Here is a 23,906-nt window from a genome sequence, read left to right as displayed (position 1 = left end):
CCCCCACCCACAAATGTAAGAAAACAAAACGTCCTTAAAACACTGGGCAGGCAGTCCACCCCAAGGCCTACTTAGAAATGCCAGTTAACTTAACCTGCACAAGCTTGGTGTTATGAGAAGAAACCTCACATAGGACCATGGAGAACATGCAAGTTTCACACAGAAGGCAGCTGGCTGCTGAATATGAATTCAGGAGACTGGATTCATGAAGCTGTAGTGCTAACCACTGTGCCATGGCGCTGCCCTTCATTTTTAATGAAACTGAATCTTGATTTTCCTTTATTCATTTTTCTTCCTACAAACCTGTCACTTGCAACAAAGAAGATGCCAATAAAAATAAAGGTGGCTTGAAGAGGAGTGCATTGCTTTATCATCTTGAACATAATCCACATTAGCAGGCACATTAGCTGGCAAGTGAAAATGAAAAAAAAAGATACAGGTCAATGGGAAGAGAAGCTTTAAATGTTTAGTAATCTTTCCCTTGAGTCTCCCTATCAGGCACAAAAAGATTTTCAGGATCCCATACCTCCAAAAACCTGCCTTGAACTCGAATCACTTGTTTAATTTATTTAGTGCCTTAAGAAAACACAGCAGAGCATTAATGAAGGGTTTCCTTTTAATGAAAATCTGAAACATTCGGGATTTCTTCTGCTAACATCATTCCAGAGATTTAAACGTGGCTATGACCCTCATTGCTAAACCATTTTATACAGTATCTGAAACAGATTCACTTTTTACATTAAAACAGTCTATCTAATTACAGCTGGAGTTTATTTCAAATCTTATAAGACATGGTTGGAATTTAAGCACCCAGGCAGCCACAGAGGGGCAGCTGTCATTTTGCTGCTACCTTAGTGCCATTACATTCACAGAAAAATAGAGAGCAGCCACAAACACACACACACAGAATGTGTGAACAAGCAGAAGTAAAGGAAAGTGGAGTGTTGGTCCTGCTCATCCATGACTCCAAAGCCCGGTTTTCAGACCTGAACCCAGGTGAGACTAACATCCCCATCAATCTCAAGCACATCGATATCTTGAAGCTGGGAAACCCTGTGATTGAAGGTGATAACGTGCTTGCCATTCAGCATAATGTTAAAACGGGAACTCTCGCATTGAATCAAGATCTGCAGACAGAGAAGAGAAAATGAAAAAGTCACATTTAGGGTTGTACCAATCATGGATCCTGAAGATTGCTCACTTTGTCCTTGGACCAACATAAACTCGTCTGTAAAGAATGGACCTCGGAATTCCTGGTCCCAGTGTCAATGCGTTCAGTCTGCCTGTGTCCCATTGCAAACTGAAATGGTCCAGACTGAGGATCAACACACCACGATAAACAGACATAACATTACCGTGAAGCTTTGGCCGCGCATTAAGGGCATCATTGCAAGGTTTCTCTCCTCTGGACCCCAGCTGTCATTCAAGAAACTGTTCCGCACCACAGCATTCTCATTGAACCTTGGATTTAGATGAAGTGCAATTCCAGAATGGAACCTCAGATTAATATGAAACCTGTGAATGAAGGAAGAAATCTAGATAATATCTAGATAACACAAAGAGTCCAACAAAGAAAGCCTCCATATGAAAGACACAAGGAAACTCGCATCAAATTTTATGAGAAACTCAAGGCCATTCAGACACAAGCAGATGGTCATCCTCAACAGCCAGAGCACTGGGGCAGGAGTCTGTTGATCTTTGCCAAAGTGCTCCTTGTGAACTTCACTACTTGTGAAGTTACAGAACTACTGTGTATAGTTATTTATTAATATCTGCATCCTAAGTGTGGGCAAAGCAAGCCTGAGGTCTAGGCAGTATGTGCTTCTGTACATACAGTATATAGTGGCAACTTTTATGCACGATCTTTGCAAAGGCACAAATGTAGGGCAAAAAATTGATACAGTAGAAGCAATACAGAGAACTGACAGAATGTTTAGGACGTACCTTCTGCTTTTGCAGTGTCTCAAGACAGAATGAAAAATGTGTGGGATAAGAAAAGGGAACAATCGATAAAAAATTGTCATGCCTCATAAATTTAAGAAGGGCAGCACTGTGGCACAGTGGTAGCGCTGCTGCCTCGCAGATAGGAGACCCAGGTTCGCTTCCCAGTTTGCATGTTCTCCCCATGTCTGTGTGGGTTTCCTCTGGGTACTCCGGTTTCCTCCCACAGTCCAAAGACATGCAGGTTAGGTGCATTGGTGATCCTAAATTGTCCCTAGTGTGTGCTTGGTGTGTGTGGGTGTGTGTGCCCTGCGGTGGGCTGGTGCTCTGCCTGGGATTTGTTCCTGCCTTTCACCCTGTGTTGGCTGGGATTGGCTCCAGTAGACCCCCGTGACCCTGTAGTTAGGATATAGTGGGTTGGATAATGGATAGATGTAAATTTAAGAAATTTAAATGATGTACAAAAGCATTCACTTCTAAACTAGCAACTCTTCAATTTGGGCAACAGCCAGGATACAGAGGCCAAGCCAGCCTTCAGCTTTGAGAAAATGGGCAGAATGTGTTGGTCAAGGATGCTCAGGCCTCCACTTCTCATACCTTGTTGCATAGTGTGGAATGCTGCCGTTGATTATAATCTTCCTTGATGGGTAGCAACCTCCATTAATAATGGTTTTGTACGGTACTGCCTAAAAAAGACCCAAATATTTAAAGGTTACCCATCTATTTTGTTTGATGGTACAACACTTGTTTTTGGTTGACTATTTTATAAAATAATAAGGCTCTGGCAGAATATGAAATATATCAACCTAAAAAACAAAAGTGGTAGGAGTAGTAATAAAACATTTACTAAGTATAGTAAGATTCTTATTGACAAGCCCAACCAACATGCAACACGTCACCACTCTTCCATGCCATGGTTATTTGTATTACCAATCACTAGCCATAGCATATAGTAATTAGTTTTAACATATAATGTTTGTCTTGTGCTAGATGTGACTCTATATAAAGTATTCATCTCCTTAAGCATTGCCAGATTTTAGTATTATACAACACTGAATCACAATTTAGCTTTTTGTTGACACTTATTACTGTATATACTCACGTATAAGTCAGGTCTTGAAACCTGAAAAATCGATCATAAAATCAGACCCCGACTTATATGCCCGTTCAAAAATGTGACACTTAATTTTTTTTTTTACATCTTTTAAACTCCTCCAATCTGTCATCAGTTTCTCAGACGCATCGAATTTTGTTGCAGCAGTTCAGTTACCAATTTCTTTCGCCACTTCAATGACTTTTAATATAAAACCAGCTTCATATTTTCTTCTGATCGAATGCTCCATCGTAAATAAGGGATGCTCTTACGATAAAAGTGTCTGAGGGTGTGAGATACAAAAAGCACAAATCAGTGCAAACGTCACTTCGTAATAGTTTGGGTATTGCCGTGTGGTCACGGAGAGAGATAGAGCAAGAAAGAGAGGTTAGGAGCACGTGTTGACACAGCACATTGCTGCACCCACATAGAAAAAAAGTCCGTGTGCTCCGTGGTTACTCTCTCAGGTGAATGTTAGCATATCATATTGAGTTTTCCGCATTCGACTTATATGACCGTCATTATAAAATACCAGAAATTATACGATAAGATCAACTCCTGACTTATACATGGGAGAACTTGTCCTTGAGTATATATGGTAATCAAATATTTAACAGGTCAGCACTGTAAAGTGCCTTAGTAAGCATTATAGATAGATAGAACTTAATTTGTCCCCATGGGGGAATTCAGCTTTTTACAGAAGCTCAACAAATAAAGAGGTTAGGAGCGCGCGCTAATACAGCGCATTGCTGCACCCACATAGAAAAAAAGGCAGTGTGCTCCGTGGTTACTCTCTCAGGTGGGCATTCGCATATCATAATCTCTTGGACCAATGGCGTGAGTTTATACGACCAACATAATAAAATACCAGAAATTATACGATAAAATCAAGTCCCTTATCCACGGGAGAACTTATCCCCGAGTATATACGGTAACCAAAAAAGGCTCTTTAATGTCAAAGTGAAAACAGATCTCTGCAAAATGGTCCAAATTAATTACTAAAATTAATCTAAAACACAAATTAACTGATCACATAAGTATTCACCCGCTTTAATATGACACACCTAAATCATAAGTGGTGCGGCTAACTGGTAGTACAATGGAGATCACCTATCTTTAGTCTGGTGATGGGGTTTCATTTGATTGTCGTCTAAATGTACCTTAACTGTAAGGTCCAGTTTCTGTGAGTCAGTATCATAGCCTAACCCAGGGGTGGGCAGATTCAGTCCTGGAGGGCCGCAGTGGCTGCAGGTTTTTGCTCCAACCCAATTGCTTAATAAGAAGCCCTTATTGCTCAAGTAACACTTCAGCTTCACTTTAGTTGTTTCGCTCGTTAAGATTTTGAACCCTTATTGCTTATTTTAGTCTTAAACAGCTATATTCTTGGTTTTTAATTGCTCCTAATTAGCAATACCACGCAAATGACAAAAGAGACCAGCATTTCTCCATTTAAGCTTGTTTTCATTTACACCTGTGTGTATTTATCATGCACTATTTGGTTTAATTAAATACTTGGAAGGAAAGTGAAGAGAAAAAAGCGAAGCACTGAGAATTACTCATCTGTTTTAGACTTCAAATCATTTGGATGATATCCTTAGAAAGGAAAATAAATCTAGGATATGAGAATGACATGGCAGAGGTAAAGCACTAGCAAGCCATGCAATTAAATAATTGACAAGGATTGTTTTTTAATTAAGCAACTGGGTTGGAACAAAAACCTGCAACCACTGCGGCCCTCCAGGACTGAATCTGCCCACCCCTGGCCTAACCTACACAATCAAGACAGAAAGAACATTCCAAGCAACTCCATGAAAAGGTGATTGAAAAGCACAAGTCAGAGGATGGAAACAAGAAAATATTCAAGTCACTGAATATCCCTTTTAGTCCAGTTAAGAAATTAAGAAATTGGAAGAGTGTGGCACTGCTGGAAATCTTCCTGGAGCAGGTCATCTACAAATACTGAGAGATTGTGCAAGAAGAGGACTAGTGAGGGAGGCCACCAAGAGACCTCTCATAAATCTGAAGAAGTTACAAGCTGCAGTGAATGAGATTGGACAGAGTGTTGTGAGGGAATAAAGGGAACCATCAGAGGGGTAACATTGCACTTGTAAATGAAGAGTTTAATGCAACAGTTGGGTAAACAGATGAAATGCCTTAGGTGGTTTAAGTGACTAAGTGTCATGGGCACAGGAAGACTTGTCAGTTGTCATGTACACAGTTTTCCATAAAAAGAGATATTTTAGGACAAGAATGTAGAAGAAAGAAGACTTTTATTTAGGAATGTCTATTTGGGTATTTAGCTATTGAACCCATAAGAGTGTATGCAAGCAAGTGAACCAATTAGAGTAAGCATTAATTCAGCACTGTTATGCAAATTCAGTAATGATTCTCAATATTTCTTCTGTGACCATTTGCTGACAACCCCGGCCTAGGGCACTGGACCTTAGTAGATTGCAATAACAGGATGCTCCCTCTTCATGAAAAGAAATTAAAGATGAATGAACAAGTTTCCTCCTGCCTGCTTCCTGACTCAAAGAGGTCCTAGTCGAGGACAAGATTTCTTTCTTTAATGTATTTCCAATCTGTTTAATAGTGCTTCACTAGTCACCAAGTTGCAGGCAGTTCACGAGTAGCAAAGAGGAAGCTTATCACAAGGCAGACGGGAGACTCTGAAGTCAGCTGGAAGAAGGTTCTATGATCTGATGAGACCAAAATTGAGATTTCTGGCCTTCAGACTAAACACCATGTTTGGCATAAGCCAAGCACTGCACAGTATCATAAACAGCATTATCAAAGCTGTGGGAATGCTTCTCTGCAGAAGGCCCTGGAAGGCAGAGGATAAAACTAATGCAGCAAATTACAGGGAAATCCTGGATGAAAACCTGATACAGTCTGCAAGACGCCTTGGGGGCAAAAAAGGTTTATAGCAAGGCAGCAACCCCAAGCTAAAAGCCAAAGCTGCTCAGGAATGGCTTAAATTACAAAAATGCTGATGTTCTAGAGCAGCCAGAGTCGAGAAGTCAATCCAATTGAGAATTTGTGGCTGGACCTGTAAAAGGCTGTTCACTCCCAAACACCATGCACCCTGACAGAGCTTGAGCAGTTTTGCAAAGAAGAGTCAGGACTAATGGCAGAGTCCAGATGGGCAAAGCTGATAGAGACCTGTGCTCACAGACTCTAGGCTGTCATGGCCACCAAAGATGCATCTACTGTGGTGTGTGGCCGGCTAAATATTCCGGCCCTCACCCCCAGGCCGCTAGGTGGAGCTCTCTCAACAGTGTGGACATTCCCCGAATTCCAGCAGGGCATCATGGACTATGTAGTTTATATGCACAGCCCTGCTGGATACCATGGGGACCACCAGGAGTCGCTGTGGGGAGGCTGCCGGACTCTTACTTGCCCTATAACCCGGAGGTGCGTCATGATCACATGACAAGAGGAAACGACGTGCTTCCAGGTTGTCTAAATAAAAGTAATATTTGGACTTTTACCTGGTGTCTAGAGTCGAGTCAGAGGGTTCAAGAGGATGACAGCAACCTCAATCTGCGACACTACTAAATACTGAAATGAAGGGGGTGAATATTCATGCGATCAGTTATTTTGTTTTTTATACTTGGAATTAATTTAGATCACTTTGACATTAAGGAGTCTTTTCTGTTGATCAGTTTCAAAAAAGTCAAATTAGATCCACTGTGATTCACTGTTACATAATAATAAAATGTAAGAACTTTTCAGAAAGAAAAAAACAGCAGTGTTTGTTTGCGTGAAGTACTACTCTCATTCTCGCCATTAATGTCTTTCAAATGGAGCTACTGGTAGACTTTATATGATTTATTATGCAGTGATAGCTGATTTCAAGAAGCTAGTCTTTAATACGGACAAATTGGTAAAACTGTAAGGTGGCACAGCGGTTAGCACTGCTGCCTCTCTGATCCAGCGTCCAGTGTTCAAATCTCCTTGAATTGCCTGTGTGGAGTTTGATTGTTCTCTTTGTGTCTGTGTTGGTTTTTCTCCAGGTGCTCCTGTTACCTCCTACATCCACACAAAGATGCAAGTTTAGGTAAGCTGGCAATTCTATAATTGGTCTTCTTGTGGGGCTGTGCACAGGTGGGCTCTGCAATGGACTATGGCCTTCTCCAAGGTTGTTTCTTATTTTCTTATCTTTCACCCACCGCTTTCAGTTTACCTAGAGTGTATTAAGGGGGTTTGAATATGTATGTGAAATTACTGAAGAAGACGGGCGCTACTAACTTACAAAAGAATTGGACTACAAAAGTGAATGAAGCTTGATACTGCCTACGGTTAAAAGTGCAGACAACAATCCAGACTGCAAGCCTGCCATCTCGACAGCTAACGGTGATGAACTGAAGCACTTGTGTAAATTTCTTTGAATCAAATCTAATTGACATGTCCAGTAAAAAAAAGATCCAGCCTACATTATTACATTTTTGTTTAAATTCTTACTAAGCGATTAAAGCGCATTACATTGGAAACCAAATGAGATAATAAACCACCTGGCACACCTAAACTCACACTGCTTCTGTACCTACCAGTCAGAAAGGCTTTTAATACTTACGAAATTTGGAGCAGGAGAGTATATAGGAGGTGTCTAAAAAATAAAAAAAGGACAACAAATAAGGAGTTGCGTTAGTAAAGCATGTTCTGAAAAATATCCTTTACATTCCTTTAGTTGTATTTTTCTACTGCTAATATATGGAGTTAGTTGGGTCAAGGATGCTCTGTTCAGGTTTTTTAGCGCCGATACCAATCACTGATTTCACGTTACTAGAATTGGCTGATTCTGATAACGATTCAAATTTGTTTTCCACTAAGCCCCTTCATAATCAGCCATGTAGAAACATTATATTCTACACTAAAGTGGCATTTTTATCATTAAACTGCAGACCACAAGGGTCACCTGTTCGTTTTTTATTAACAAAATGAAAGCCTGTAGGTTTACTATTCATTGATCACAAAAAATACTAAAATAAATAGAATCTTCTTTAAACATGCCCTTTTAAACTAATAAACATGTAGAAAATCATTTATTTATAATACAAATGCCATACAAAAAAATATAAATTCTTGTCGTAATTACAAGCCATAATCCTAACAAAATGTTAATGTCTATCGAGAAGATACAAGGCTAACATGCTGCCTATTGCAACAGGTTAACAACCCTACAGTTTACTAATCAGTGAGGACACATTCTTTTTTATCGGTTCTATTTCTAATTAAAAATGTGAGCTGCGGTACTAAACACAAGCTCGCTCACCATCCACACTCAGACAAGATGTGTCCACTTTAAGTAAAGGACAAAAGAAAAGGTCTGAACTCATTCTCTTGTAACTTCTGCCTTAGACGCGCCTCGCTTTCCTTGAACTCTCCTGTTCTTCTCCATGCCCGGCACGACACCTCAGATTCCCTTTTCTCATTTTATTACTCCATTTTCTTTAATGTAAAAGCAAATATCCCTGCCTTCACTCTCCAGTACATGAGAACCAGTACAACTAAAACACCGTAAAGCTCAGAAAAGCAGTTCCTGAAGAAATCATTTTTGAGATCTGCTAATTTACTGATTAATTGAGTCATCTGGGGAGAAAATCATCCAGTCTCGAGCAGCAGCACTGGTCTTGGTCACAGTTGATATCAGTGGGGGTAATAAATGTGCTGCCTTATGGTTTCTGGTCCAAAAGCTTATCCACAATGGCACTGCCTACCCGGGTGACCAGTTTTTACCTGGATGAACAGGTCTGTTGAGCTCAGCAGGTGGCATCGTTCCTAGAGATCTGCGATGACCATCTGAGTGAATCAGATTTATGACGGCAATTTAAAGAAATGCTAGGCTGCTCTACACACAGACAGCAAGTTGATTTCTTTGTTCTTTTTTCATACTTTAATTTTACTTAAGAATTCGCAATATAATTATTCTTTTCTACCAAAGGATACTTCTGACATTCCCAAAGCAGCACTCCTAAATCTAAACAACGTACTTTGACTGGTTACTGGGCTCAGTGCTGCACACATTGGCCTCCCCTTTTATGTGCCCCCCTCCATTCTCCTCGGGATATCTGCTAGGTTTGATTTGGGTTTGCCCTTGGTTTACCATGTGAGACTTGGCAAACCTGCAAGCAATGAACGTAAAGAGTCAGAACTAAGCTTAAAATATAAATCAGCACACTGTGGTCCGAATTTAATTTGACAAGACCAGCCACAGCACAGAAGGGAAAACAGCTATTAATTGTGAGAGTGGAGAGAGTTTCAAAGCATCAGCTTCTTATCTCTCTATTTAAAAAAAAAAATCTTGGCAGGAAACGAGACGTGATTTTCTCAGAGAGAGACATTCTCATCCCGCGAGACGAGTCTTTGTGCCAAGAGATTTAACCACACCCGGGAATGGAAATAAAAGACAAAGAGTAGATGACAAAGTAGAACGTCGTAAAGAATTCAAAAACGTTGGTGCGGTACACATGCAGAACAGGTTAGAGATAATGAAAGTAGAAAATTCAAAAGTCTCAAAAAAAGAATAGTAAAGATCGCATTAGTGCAAACAAACGGAAATTATTACTCAGTGAAATAATGGAATAGCGAAAAGAGATCGAATATATTGTTCGGATTTAAAATTTAAGTTGGAGACTTGTAGATCATCTAATTTATGTTGCCATCAGGGAAAAAAAAAGTAGTGTTTCTTCGCCAATGAAGAGGCGTATCTGCGAGAATCAACAGATTTGTTGTTTGGTGAAAGTGAACTCCTGTGAGAGAAAATTTCAAGCCCAGCGAGACAAGAGTTTATGCAAAGAGATTTGGAAAAGTCTTGCCCACATAACCACGCATACGGTTCAGTCATGTCTCATTTGTGTGAATGCTATTGTCAGACACATTTCTTGTAGAGAGAAAGAAACGATATATTCACTCACGGGCAGTTATACGTTGAGTTGTCACGATGTGCTGTAATTCTAAACACGGAATTAAAATTCAATGCGATATTGACAAAAAGGTAAAAGCGAAAAGAGATCGAATATATGGACATAGGTGATAAGACAGAAGTATGTATATATTGTGTCACACACGTGTGCATGGGAGGTAGCTAAAGGGCTTGAGTAAGGGCAGGTCCGAGGCATACCGGGATGTGGCACAGTGCACTGACTCTTTTTCTCCCTTTCCTGTTGGTCATTCACGGGAGATTCCACCTGGCTCTCTTGACGTCACTTCCAGGAACGAGCCTATGGAAGGAGACCTTGCCGGCTCCGACTCCTGTGATGTCACATCCGGGCTCAGACCAATGGCTGAAGACCTTCATGAGCCCGACCCCTATGATCTCACTTCCTGTCTTCCCCTTTACAAGCCTGCACCTTTACCCTATTCCCTCAGTTCTGTTTTGGACTCGGTTTTGTGCACATCAGTCCTGTATTTATTTACTCAACTTTGCAGCCAGGAAACCAATTATACGGGTGGCTGCCCCAACCCTTTCCATGACTCTGAGTCGAGTTTCTGACAATTGTTTGGATTTAAACTTTAAGTCAGAGACTTGTAGATCTTCAAATTCATGCTGTCATCAGGGAAAAGTAGTGCTTCTTCCCAATTCTGCGAGAATTAAAAGTTTTGTTGTTTGCTGAAAGTGAAATCCACATATGCGAGCGCCAGAGACACGAAGTTACTGGCGTTTAGCGCAGGCGGGGGGGTTGGCGAGCGAAGCCGCCTAATACTTGTAAAGACAAGAGGAACTTAACATTCTGCACAAGAAAAGATCATTTGAAATGACAAGCTGTATGAAATTAATTTAGGATGAAACAAAGTGTGACACCCCGTGTAGTGGGAACTGGGGTCACCAGCCTACACTCTAGGTGTCTAGTACGTGGGACCGAGCGTGACCAGGATGATGGTGTAAGACAGAGAGACATGGACACAAAAAGGGTTGGGTTTTTTGAAAAATAAAGTGAGGTTTTATTTACAGGTGCACTTAAAAAAAACAAAAATAATGTCCTGTGTATTTTATATATCAATACACAGTCCAATACCGCAAAGGACACACAAAAACAGTAATTAAATGGAGCCCAGAAATGACTTTATACAGTATTTACAGTGCTGCCTGAAAGTCCCAAATGAAAAAGTAAAATTCACACAAATTAGTGAAACCCATATATATACACAAAAGCAAAATGTGAAGCTGTCTTCCTCCACAGTGATCCAAGTCAGGAAGCTGCTCCTCCAAACAGTGTATAATACAGGATTCACCCAAAAATATTCAAAATACAGAAAAAAGTGTATATACAAAAATAAACAGTGCACCAATAACCACAACCCAATAAATACCTCCACCAAAGTTAATCCAGAGATATTTATATATACAAGAAAAATATATTTACAATAATCATGGCACAAGCAGTGGTGCTTGGTAATATCAAATCGTTGCTCTACCAAGTACCTTTCTCTAGCAAGATCTAGTCAGAAGAACCCCCTCTAGAGGCTCTAATTCCCTTTTGTGTTCGGCGCCCTCGCACCGACCAATTAAACTGTTCTATGCCATCCCTCCACGGGTACGCAATGACGTGAACGCGTCTGCAAAAAGTGGCATCTCCTGCCCTGCAAAAATACTATAAGTTCGAGCAGCCGGCGCGCGCGCGCATAGCTGTGTCGGCTTTTGAGACACAAACTGCGCTTCTCCCAAAAGTGAAAGTAAGCATTTTTCATTTTTTTTCCTCCTTCCCCTGAGCTACAGCCCAGACAACTGCAAACATGGGATCCCTTTTCTAAATCGCGGCAAACTAATATTAAGGAGCTTCGCACTGTCTTTTGCACGTACAGGGTTATGAGGTCACGGGAGGCACGCACAAGAGTGGAGGACCGACAGTGCCATCCCGGCCGGTTAATGGCAGGGCTGTCTCTTCAGTCTACACGAGACCCGCCGCGACGCTCCTCAAAAGGCGCTCATATCGTCAGCGAAGATGTCTCTCTACACTAAAGAAAAAGAAAAAAGCAAGTTTCCTTTCTTTATACCTTTTTGTCCTTTTTATCCCAAACAAATGCCTTTCTCTTAACACTGTAGAGGACACTTAGCTAATTTTATTTAATTGCTGGAAATGCCAGTAAGGCACATTACCACACAAAGTCAAATTAGAATCCAATTCATAAATATGGTCACTAAACAGAGCCCAAGTCAAAAAGAAAAAAATAAAATCAGCCTGCAAAAGGGACAGAGCAAAACACAAATCTTCATTGGCTCACCATGGGGAAAATGCTTACCATCATTTGTCCGCATCCCAGATTTCCTGGAGCCTGCAGAGGGATAATAAGACAGCAAGTGAATAATGATACTGACACCAATGTACAGTACACACCATAGCAGACAACAGGCTGCTAAATAGAACAGACAGACTGAAAAAGAGTGAGAACATCTTATTAGTTTAGTACATTACATACCATCATTTGGCCAAATCCCAGCTGAGGTGCTGCCACCTGAAAAGTGGAGAAGCAAAAAAATTGATTAGAATATTTGAGCATTGGACCCAATGACCATCAGTGATTAACACAGAAGTAAATCTAGCGACATGTCCAAACGCCACACAATTAACAGCAGAGGTCAGAACCTAAACGTCTACATCCAACTCAAAGCCTGACAGTGTGTCCCCCCTGAAAGATTCCCTATATTTCTTGAAAGAAGGCAGGCTGAGATCCTAAAAACACCATCTTAGAGTGACTGGACACAATCGTTATCTCTTTACATGCATCAATTGCCACGTGTGTACTGCAAGACCACTGGGCCTCTCCTAATAAGAAAACAGCGATAACAACAGTAAATTAGCAGCTGGCAAGTGAAATTAAGACAAAACTGAAGGTGGAAAAAAGGTGGTACTACTGTAAAAAAAAAAACCTAACCAAGTTAAAGTATTACAAAGTAGACAAAATTTTATTCGAGTGAAGGTAAAAGCATCTGACATGGAAACTACTCACATAAAAGTAAAAATGAAGGCATGGAAATATTACTCAAGTAAAAGTACATTTTAGGTACTTCATAAAAAAAATTAAAATTTGTATAAATTTGTCGGCATCTTCAGATATCCATGCCTGTGCCTTTGAAAGTAAAAAGAGGCACATCACACACGAATGCAAAAGTGCAAAGCATTTCATCTAGGGATGTCACCATGCCAAAATTTCTGTATTTAATACCAATAACAGGGACATTTCACGATACCACAGCAAAAACAGACCTCCTGTTCATTTAATTAAAAGTATTTCCATTATTCAAGTGAACAATACGGTGTATATTCTGTAACAGAATTTAAAATAAAAAAATACTAACAGCAACAAGAGCTTTAAAATTGTGGTATATTTTTAAGTAGTTATCCAACTATCACTTAATTAAACTAATATTAGCATTCACTAATATCAAAATACAACACCAGGCTTAAATTTAGTTTATGACAGAAATGGGGATTATCCCAGCATAACAAGTATGGCTGAGTTAGTGACTGCCAAAATAATTCAGGATATCATCGCTTAAACAAACTCTTCAAAGATGGCTTTATAATAACATACTTTTAAAATTTGGTTTGTCAGAGATTCATCTGTCCCTTTTTTTATATTTGTCCCAACTTTAAGTGTGAAATCAAACTTATCAGTTTCACATTAATGCATTATTTCAGAACTTTGCTCTTCTGTTCGGAGGTGTCTTATACGAGTTATACTTTGTGATTGTCTACGTCCGTGCACAAACCCAGAATAAGAAAATTAACTGACGTTGATTGTATTCAGTTACTCCTAATTAAGACACTGTGCCAGTGTACCATTCAAATATGTGGCATCTGCGCTTTTTCACTAGGTTTGTCACATTTTAGGGATTACAATCATTAGTTTGCCTTCAAAAACCAAAAGAATTACATAAATTTAGCATTTGCAGATTCATATTTGTATGCTGCTTTGGCAGTCCTGCTAACTGCGTGTCGGTCTCTGCGATTAGGCATTTGTGCTAAAGCAGCACAGGTCACATTAATAGACAGGTATAATTTGTGATGTAAAGTACTGAATCAATAAATTAATTTTCTTATGATATTAAGAAATGGAGTAGCTAGCTTTGATTTTAACCTGCTAAACTGTTGCTGGCATGGCCAGTGTGTGGTTTCCCTCAACAACCCACAGTCCCAAATGCGTGACCCTGAACTGTATAACGGTACAGACGACAGATGTTTGGATGGACATCTGTAGACGTGCACATCACAATCTGCGAAGCCTCCATTCCTTTATCAGAACTGTGTATGACACTGTATCAATAAAAAATGTTTAACACGACATCATTTAATCTCCTAACAGAAATTTGTGATATTAAATGATTCCAATGCAGGTTAACTGTCACATCAGAGCTCACGTACACATCTATTCATGAGCTAACTACATAAAAATGGCAATCGTAAAAGCCAGTGTGTGCGTGTGTTTTAGTTTTTTCTTTTTTTCCCCCAATAACACCCCCCTATTCTCCTGCCTCAAATTCAAAGCATTTCCAGATGTGACTTTTGTTGTACTTCTTTTTGACATGCTCTCTGAGCTGTGACTTTCTTTTGAAGATCTTACTCACGTTCGATTACTCCTTTTGAAGTAATTTGTCTACTCAGTCCTGTCTGAGTGCAATACCAATTCAGTACTACAGATACTGTAAAAATGCCAGTACTGTTACGTTTTTGGTATTATGGGATTGACTTGCTACTGAGGTTACGGTTATTTTGACATCCATAATTTCTTCTACACCCCAGTCCACACAGTTGAAGTGAATGGATAGATGGATGGATGAGTGGATGTACAGACAATGGTAAGCGCGAAAGTCATTCAGACTGTTGTTTCTACTGTTAACTGTCAGGACAAGGCTATGCCAGTGGCACCTGCTAGGCAAGTTTTTCAGTTCCTTTTTCCAGAGAGATGAATAATTGCGGGTAATCAGATCAACTATAGTCGTGTTATTAGCCACTCACAGTTAAACAAGGAGCATAGAAACAGACTAAGGAACATCAGTGTTTCAAACCAGGACTGGGCCTGTAAAAGCCTAATTCCACAAGCTCATTCTGTAGATCAAACCCAGTTACAGGTTTAATTATATGGCCCTGGTGCCCCAAGTAGCATAACTGAATTAAAAGTCAAGTTCCAGTCAGTAAAATGAAATGAAAGTTATATATTCAGTGTGTCTACAATTTTTAAAGCCATTGTGAAATGTGGCCTTATGTACAGAGTTAGAGACAGCTGCTAACTGATGTCCTAAATACGTCTTTCCCATGATTCAGATGGTGCCCTCGCTCTCTTCAAAATTGCAGAAGTTTCTAGAGGGCCTCCCACCTCCTCCTCCTCCTCCTCCAGGCACTAGTGGTTCTTTTATTGGAGGAGGGGTCTGTGCTTTCCAGCTTCACTCTCCACTTCCTGATTAAATGTGTTCACCTCAGCTTGAACTTAACAAATATGTTAGAGGAGGAAGCCAAGTACATAGTCCTGTTATATATTTTTTTTTGGTGAATGATAAGCCTAACTGTTTTTGTCAGCTGCACTAAAAACAATCTCATTTAAAAAGGGCTCACCCACCAGCATTTTATTGGCACGCTACAGAACAAGGCACACAGACCTGAGGAGTTTTTATCCAGAAAGTCCAATCCATCTGCTGGGCGTGAGTTCATCATGGAAAGGCACAGTCACACGTAATCACAGAATCAGTTATTCACTTAATTCACCTTTCTGGTGTGTAGAAGAATGGCAAAGTATACTGAGACAGCTCACAGAGATATGCATTTAACACCGGGAGTGAAACAACCAGGCGTGAATCTGAGCAGGTTATGTTATACAAAGGTGTTAGCCATCATGTAAAAATGCCTGTCTGTGTAGGAATTTAAGCAACATATTTATAGACACATGGTATGTAGATTAAAACAGGAACCTTATGATTTAGACATCACTCCCCTTAGCTAAACATTAACAACACATAAAATCTTGATAACCAGATAAACTCTTACAACATTTTGCTTTGAGTTTGTGCTTACAGGATAGAACCTTTGGTACTGGTCAAAGCTGCCTAGTGATTACACCCTTGATCTGTAAACAACAAAACAACCAGTTTAATTCTTATGAATTACTTGTTGTAATCCGGTAGTAGACTACTGTACATGCAGAACAATTTCACCACCGTTTTGTAATGGTAAAGAGTTTTAAGTAAAGTTATTTAATTAGTCAGATGCAATGAATTGCTGTAGAAGATATGAAAGAAGAAGCCTCATCTCCAAATCTGTCCTCCTGATTTCTGAAGTTACCGTATATACTCGTGTATAAGTTGGGTCTTGAAACCTGAAAAATCGATCATAAAATCAGACCCCAATTTATATGCCCGTTCAAAAATACGACAATTTTTTTTTTTTTTTTTACATCTTCTTGCCTCCTCCAATCTCACACCAGTTTCTCAGATACATCGAATTTTGTTGCAGCAGCCCACTTACTAATTTCTTTCGTCACTTCAACGACTTTTAATTTAAAACCAGCTTCATAATTTCTTCTGATCAAACGCTCCTTCGTAGATAAGGGATGCTCTTATGATAAAGGTGTATGAGGGGAAACAAAACAGTGCAAACGTTGCTTTGGAATATTTCGGGTATTACTGTATGGTCATGAAGGCACAATACATATAAAAAAAGGCAGTGTGCTCCATGGTTACTCTCTCAAGTACGGAAGCGTATTAGGGCCATGGAGAAGAAAAAAAAAATACGGACACAATGAAGAAAAAAAAAATTAAATGTCAAGAATAAAGTCGAGGAGAGGAAGAGAGGAAGTCAGTTTAAGAATCATGCACCAAGTAACATGGGTCAGGGAACACTTAACACAAAGCATTTAATGTGCTACATTACTTATGACGGGGTTTGATAAAATCTAGTAAATTAAACATTGATTTTAAAATTACATTTACGATGTTCTACTTTAATGACAAAATAAACTATTAAAGTTGACATGTTAACTTTAATCTCCACTTTATTCTTGACATACTTTTTTTTCTTCCGTGTCCATATTTTTTTTTTCTTCTTCGTGACTTCCGTATTCAGGTGAGCGTTAGCATATCATAATCTCTTGGACCAATAGCGTGAGTTTTCCGCATTCAACTTATACGACAGACATTATAAAATACTGGAAATTATACAGGAAAATCAAGTCTTGACTTATCTGCGGGAGAATTTAAACGCCGAAAAGACCGAAAGAACGAGATCGTGAATACAAGCGGCTGAAATGAGTTTCCTCCGCAGGGTGTCTGGGCTCTCCCTTAAAGATAGGGTGAGAAGCTCAATGAGAAGCTCAGTCATCCGGGAGGGGCTCAGAGTAGAGCCGCTGCTCCTCCGCATCGAGAGGAGTCAGATGAGGTGGCTTGGGCATCTAATCAGGATGCCTCCTTGACGCCTCCCTGGTGAGGTGTTCTGGGCATATCCAACCGGGAGGAGGCCCCGGGGAAGACCCAGGACTTGCTGGAGGGACTATGTCTCCCGGCTGGCCTGGGAACGCCTCGGGATTCTCCCGGAAGAGCTAGAAGAAGTGGCCGGGGAGAGGGAAGTCTGGGTATCTCTGCTCAAGCTGCTGCCCCCGCGACCCGACCTCGGATAAGTGGAAGAGGATGGATGGATGGATGGATGGAATTTAAACGTGAGTATATACGGTAATTTCGAACATTAATATTGGGCTTAATGAAGAACATCCTTACAGGTTTATCAACTTGACAGAGAGTAGAAGGTTTTTTTTACTCTTTATCAAAATATTTAAGTTCAGAGTAAATTAATTAATTTTTTTCCAACATTTCATCTTCTTTTCTGCAGGAAGTCTTGCAATTAATCAGTTTTCTATAAGTATCCCCTTTCAAAGGTTCTCAAGGTGTAAAAAGTCAACCATGTGGCAATGTTGTAATTACTTTACCATAAGACTATCCTCAAACTAAGCATGAGAGAACTACAGATACTACAATGCATAACTCAACTACTCAGTCTACAATACTTACAACTGCATTTTGAAATGCAATAGAAGTGATCTGCACGTCACCATTCACCGAGAAGTTGTCCACTCTTGAGAAGGGGAGCCTATGCATGTAATGGAGAAAATAGGAGCCATTCCGCAGCACCTAGAGAGATTCAGGCGACAATGAATACAGACACACACTAATCACAGTTCTCAGGCAGTCCTACTCATTCCAAGTACCATATTCTGGGGCAGGAAGAAATGAGGATGTGCACAGTGAGGTAAAAGTAAAATAGCAGACAAAGCAAAACATGACAAGCACTATATGAATAATAAGTGTGAGACACAAGATGTTAAGTTCCAGTGGTTGTATCTGAATGCAAATGCTGGAATAATGACAAGTGCAAAAAAAATAGAATAGTTTTGACTAAACAAGAAATGACTACATTGTTGAAATGCAGCCAAATAGTGAATTACATTTATTTATTTATTATACAGTAATCTGAGAACTTGCTCTAGAGATCAAAATGGCAGTCTTTTAACTAAATACACTATAAGACTAATAGAACAAGACGGATATTGGAAGAGGAGGAACTTAGAGGAGGTAAGATGAAGTCGAATGGCTCACCATATAGGAGTCCTGATTGACCTGGATGGTCATTGTGAACATAGAGCCCTCCTGGACAAAGGCCTCATACTTCCGCTCTTCACTACCCCATGAGTGGTGCTGCTGAGTGTTGCACACCACATACTTCTGACCCCCCTCATAACGTGGATTGAAATGGAAAGCAATATCCGGACCACATTTAAAATTGATGTCAAACCTACAGCAAGACAAGAAAAAAAGTGATCCGGCTACGTGGTAAATCAGTTTACGGGAGGCCCGGACACTGGAAGGAAGGCAGAAAGATTTCAGAACGTTTTTAGTTCAAGCAGAGATTTGGTACATTTTGACATCAGGTCATCAATATAGCTCAGTTTTCTAAGACTTTAAAATGAGAAGAACCTTTAATGGAACCAGATATTAATAATGCAAAGACTTACAACAGCCATCTAGAGTGTTTAGATCTTCTGGTCGGTTGTCTCTTGTTGTCCCTCGTACCAAATATAAAACTAAGGGGGACAGGGCTTTTGCAGCTGCTGCTCCTCGCCTGTGGAACTCTTTACCTCATTACATAAAGGAGTTGTCTACAATTCAACTGTTCAAAACAAGACTAAAGACTCATTTCTATTCACTTGCATTCCGTGACCTTTAGTAATACTGATTGTTTCTTCATTGTGATTATGTAACATTACTTCTATTTATTATTTATTTTATTTATGTTCATTTATTTTATTTCTATTTATGTTAATTGTATGTTTTTCTTTTATTCTATTATTGTAAAGCATTTTGGCCACAGCATTCCTATGTTGTTTTAAATGTGCTATATAAATAAATTGACATTGACTAAATTACAGAAATTAGGAAAGTATGAACCATAAAGTCTGTGGTGGGCTGGCATCCTGCCCGGGGTTTATTTCCTGCCTTGCGCCCTGTGTTGGCTGGGATTGGCTCCAGCTGACTGCCATGACCCTGTAGTTAGGATATAGTGGGTTGGATAATGGATGGATGGATGGATGGATGGATGGATGGATGGATGGATGGATGGATCATAAAGTTAACCAGAAGAACTGGTTAATTCTACAGCAGGCTGTAGAATTACAGTGTTCTTCTCATAACTAAGAAGCACTGTGACCTGTTGTTTGACCCCTAATTTTTAATTTTTAACAAAGACAATAAAATGTTGCATATAACACACATTTGATAGCCCATTCTCACCATAAATGTACTTGGGTTTTAAGCAAACCTATGGCCAGCAAATGTTGGCCTGACTTTTATTGTTTAAGCTACTTTATAAAATGTGTGGTTGTCTTCAAGGTCAGGCTTCTACTAGCACTTTTCACACTTCCTGCAATTCTGACATCCATCATTGGTCTTGATTTAGCCATTCTTCATGTGTGAAAATGAACGTCCAATGCAAATTGGCTTCACCACTCGAGTATTCACAAAAAAACCGTATGGCAGGTGGAAACTGAGCACATGCTTTAAGCACACTATGCTCTCTATTTGTTATTTTGTCACATCAGTAAAAGAAAAGAAACAGAATTAAGACTGAATACATTGCTTCAGACCTTCACAGAATCACAACAATTGAGGAAATGAACAGAAATGTCATCAAGGATTGCTTTGTTCTATTTATTTAATGACAAGCGAAACAGGGGTACACATGGAAATCTGAGGAACTGAAATTTTGCAACCAAAGATGCACAGTTGTTAAATCGAGAGACTTGCAACAAACCCACTGCCGGTGTTTTATCTTTTCCCTAAACTGCTCTTAACTTTAGACATGGTGCCTGTATTTTTAAAATGTCTGGTATCTTACAGTATACACAGTATAGCTGGACAGACCGAAACCCTCGGCAGAACCTATGAACTTTGCTGTGTCCGTGTCACTCTTAAATATTAGAGTCAGACAAAATCATGAATACTGCTACAGAACACTTTCATCTTTATAGATGCTGTGACTTTTATTTCACTCATTTGTTTAAAAACACACCAAACAAGCTAAAAGATATGAACAGCAATTCTGCAACAGAAAAGAAGGTGCAACTGGGTGAGTCGATGTACAATTGGACAATAAATTCATGCATCCCAATCCCCAGTGTGCTACTGATTTACTGCCGGGGTGAACATTTTAAAAATGAATATATTTTTAATGTTAAAGGAATTGATATTAGGACTGACATAGCTGCTCAGTTTCCGTGTTTATTGTTATTTGCACCTATGTTTGCTCTATGTCAATGGTTGCTATACAGGAGCAAACACACAAAAAGCAAACTGAAAGATAACAGTGAAAAAGACACCTGGATAATAAAACAGAACATGCAAATATGAAACATACAGAGCAACATCTGTGAAGGAGAACTGAAAAAGGCCAAATGATCAAACTCAAAGTTGAATTAAAAGCAGACCTCGTTAACTTCCTCCAAATACTCACCAGTAACAAAGAGTAGACTATGAATGATGAAGAGTAGTAGCTATTGTAGTGCCATTTCCAGTTCGGTAGCAAGCAGAAGAAAAAAAGAGACCGCTAACTCAGTTAATTTTAGTCTAATTTCCTAAATTCCTGTAAAAAGTGAATAAATCCTGATGTGACCTTTTACATTGAAACAATAAAATGCATTAGCTAAAAAATAACAGCATGTTAAATCAAAATGACAGCCCACATAAAACAAGTCATTCACCGGAAAGTAAACCCTGTTGTCTTGTGATTTTTACTACTAAAGTCTAAAATTACTTACCCACATTTTGTAATATAAACTTATTGTTTCTAAAATTCCGTCCCTTGTGTAAAAGCAATCCATCCATCCATTTTCTGAACTACTTTGTTCATTAACGGCCACAGGAAGCTCTCCCAGAAGCACTGGGTGTGAGGGGGGACAACATAAAAAATGACAGCAGGGCACACTTCCACTCACTCCTATTCATACAGTTTACATGGCCAATCACAAGGCTAGAAGATCTCTCCATCCACTATCAGAATCTGTATCTTCCTTTGGAGGGCTTCTAAGCAGGTTGGAGTCAATTACGTCAGCTAACCTACAATGCAAGGCTTGGAGATATGTGAGGAAACTGGATTACTTTGCACAGACTGTGATCAGGCTAGGGCTCAAACCCAGATCTGCGGAGGTGAAATACTGCAACACTGATCCCTGTGCCAACATGTGCTCCCAGTTCAATTCAAGAACTAATTATCCGATCACCTAAACAGCCCGATGAAACTCGGCTGGGAACAGTGGAGAACGACCGGCAGCACTAGTCCACATTGTCAAAAAGACTTTCGCTTTTGAACCTTTTGAACAGACTGCCAGGCCAGCACAATGAGCACAAAGTCAAGGAGTCAGAAAATGGCTGGGAAGGTGGATGCATTTCCACATTATTGTTTTTTATTGTTTTTGTACTAGTTCAAAGTATATACCCATTGTGCAAATGAAGATAACATAATAAATAAGGCCTATGAGATCATGTTTAACGTCCTTTATAACCGTGATTCAAATCTTTTCCCACTTGTGACCTCCGCCTTATTCACGTCAACACGTTCTGCACTTCAACAATGTGATAAAATGACATGCCATTTGAAGAGGCAACTAAACAGAAATAAAAGAAAATCTGTTGAACCAAATCATCACCTCAAGCAGAAGCCTATAATTGTTACCTCTTTGCCCCTGGCAGCACTCTTCCGATCACTGTGATCTCTTTGCCAACATGGAGACCCCCTTGGATAGACCCAATGAAGGGCACTACCTACAAAAGTAATAAAGCCAGGTATTACAAAAGGGAGAGCGCACTTCTGCTTCGATTCCAAGTCGCGTTGTAGCGGCCAGCTGGAAATAATTCACGGAAAGTGAAACAACACACTGCCATTACTAGAAATAACTGAAATTAACCAGTAACTTTACTTATAGATTCGGTTATGGATAGCACATGTCCCCAGATTTATACAAGTTCAGTTCGAGTAAAATAAACCACAGGTACTCACCGGATTGTAGATGATCTGTGGGCTGGAGTAAGCCATCGCGACGATCTCTGAGACGCGCCTGAACCCAGTTTGTATCCCAGAGAACTGGCAGGAAGGAGGTGGAGTGCTAAGAAGAAGCCCAACTGGGGAGAAGGGTCCGGCTGCAAGTGAGAAGGGTCCGGCTGCAGGTCGCAGACTTCGCCTTCCACGCCCCTGGCCTTCCACGCCCCCGGCCTTCCACGCCTTCTGCCTTCCACAGTCCGCCCCACAACCGCCTATAGTCCGTAGAAAGAGAAGAAGAGCTGCTGTACAGTTTTTCCAATTCGAAAAAGAAAAGGAGCTGGAAACGTTTTCTGACACGGAACAATGGCACAACAAAACCAGGTATGGACTCACAGAATAAAAAGCTCAGTATATTTAAAGAAACTTTAGATCCATTAAACAAAACTAATGAGATGTACGATTATACACTGTATAGCGAATCCAAGTGTTCTCTGTTTATCGTCATTACTGACATATCCTATTTTTAAGCATATCGTTTTAATTATTTTTTACCTCTTGTATTATTTCTTTTTAATACTTACCGTATTATTTCATCTATATTAACTTTTACACTTATTTATGAGATGTTATGTAGAGAATCTGCAATGTTAGTGTACAATATGAAAGATATTTATGTTTATCGTCGTCATTAACGTATGTTAAATATCTTATCTTAACTTAGTTAAGTTAGCTATTTATAAAAGCACGTTAGCGCTTTCTGCCAAATTAGTATTACATATTATTTTTGTCTTGATTTCCACAGTCACATTTCTCCATAAATGCAGAGAATATAAAAACAACTTTGCTAACATTGATTAAATATCCAAATGAATCCAAGTGCCCTCTTTGTAAAAAGCACAGAGACTACAGCATCCTGCTACGTCACCTTCAGAGTCATGAAGGCCACATTGTCAAGTATGCAGGTAGTGTATGTATGCCAAGAGTGTGTGCTTGCAAACAATACTGACGTTTAGATTTCTGAACTGGAACTTTTTTAAATACAGGTTAAAAAGCTGAGCATTTTCCGCTGTTTGGCAGGTTTTACTATTTACAGATGTAACACAGGGTGTGTCCCAAGTGACCAATTCCATTGTTGTTTTTGTTTAAAACTCATTGTCAACAGTTTATTGTATGTCAGTATTTAATATTTTTCTTTGATTAAATTTTTTTACCCCTTGTATTAGGGCCTCCCTAGTGTGTGCTTGGTGTGTTCGTGTGTGCTTGGTGTGTGTGCGCCCTGCGGTGCTGGCACCCTGCCCGGGTTTTGTTTCCTGCCTTGTGCCCTGTGTTGGCTGGGATTGGCTCCAGCAGACCCCCGT

The 23,906-nt window shown here is 39.8% G+C and overlaps 1 protein-coding gene and 1 long non-coding RNA gene across 2 annotated transcripts; both read right to left on the bottom strand.

Moving 5' to 3' along the window:
- Positions 1-598: 598 nt before the first annotated feature.
- On the bottom strand, positions 599-22,723 carry LOC127525798 (galectin-9-like). The gene is made up of 10 exons (XM_028807105.2): positions 22,567-22,723; positions 22,243-22,331; positions 18,615-18,810; positions 18,030-18,149; positions 12,455-12,490; positions 12,278-12,310; positions 7,611-7,643; positions 2,539-2,627; positions 1,356-1,515; positions 599-1,127 (listed from the first exon to the last, which is right to left on the bottom strand). Exons 1-10 carry the CDS (start codon positions 22,600-22,602, stop codon positions 981-983), a joined length of 939 nt encoding a protein of 312 aa, XP_028662938.1. The 5' UTR covers positions 22,603-22,723; the 3' UTR covers positions 599-980.
- On the bottom strand, positions 8,930-10,075 carry LOC127528870 (uncharacterized). Its single transcript, XR_007935477.1, has 2 exons — positions 9,356-10,075; positions 8,930-9,315 (listed from the first exon to the last, which is right to left on the bottom strand). It is a non-coding gene; the product is annotated as an uncharacterized LOC127528870 (long non-coding RNA).
- Positions 22,724-23,906: the final 1,183 nt, after the last annotated feature.

This window comes from Erpetoichthys calabaricus, chromosome 8 (assembly GCF_900747795.2).
Source record: "Erpetoichthys calabaricus chromosome 8, fErpCal1.3, whole genome shotgun sequence".
NCBI classification, from domain to species: domain Eukaryota; kingdom Metazoa; phylum Chordata; class Cladistia; order Polypteriformes; family Polypteridae; genus Erpetoichthys; species Erpetoichthys calabaricus.
This window is presented reverse-complemented; position numbering and strand designations above follow the sequence as displayed.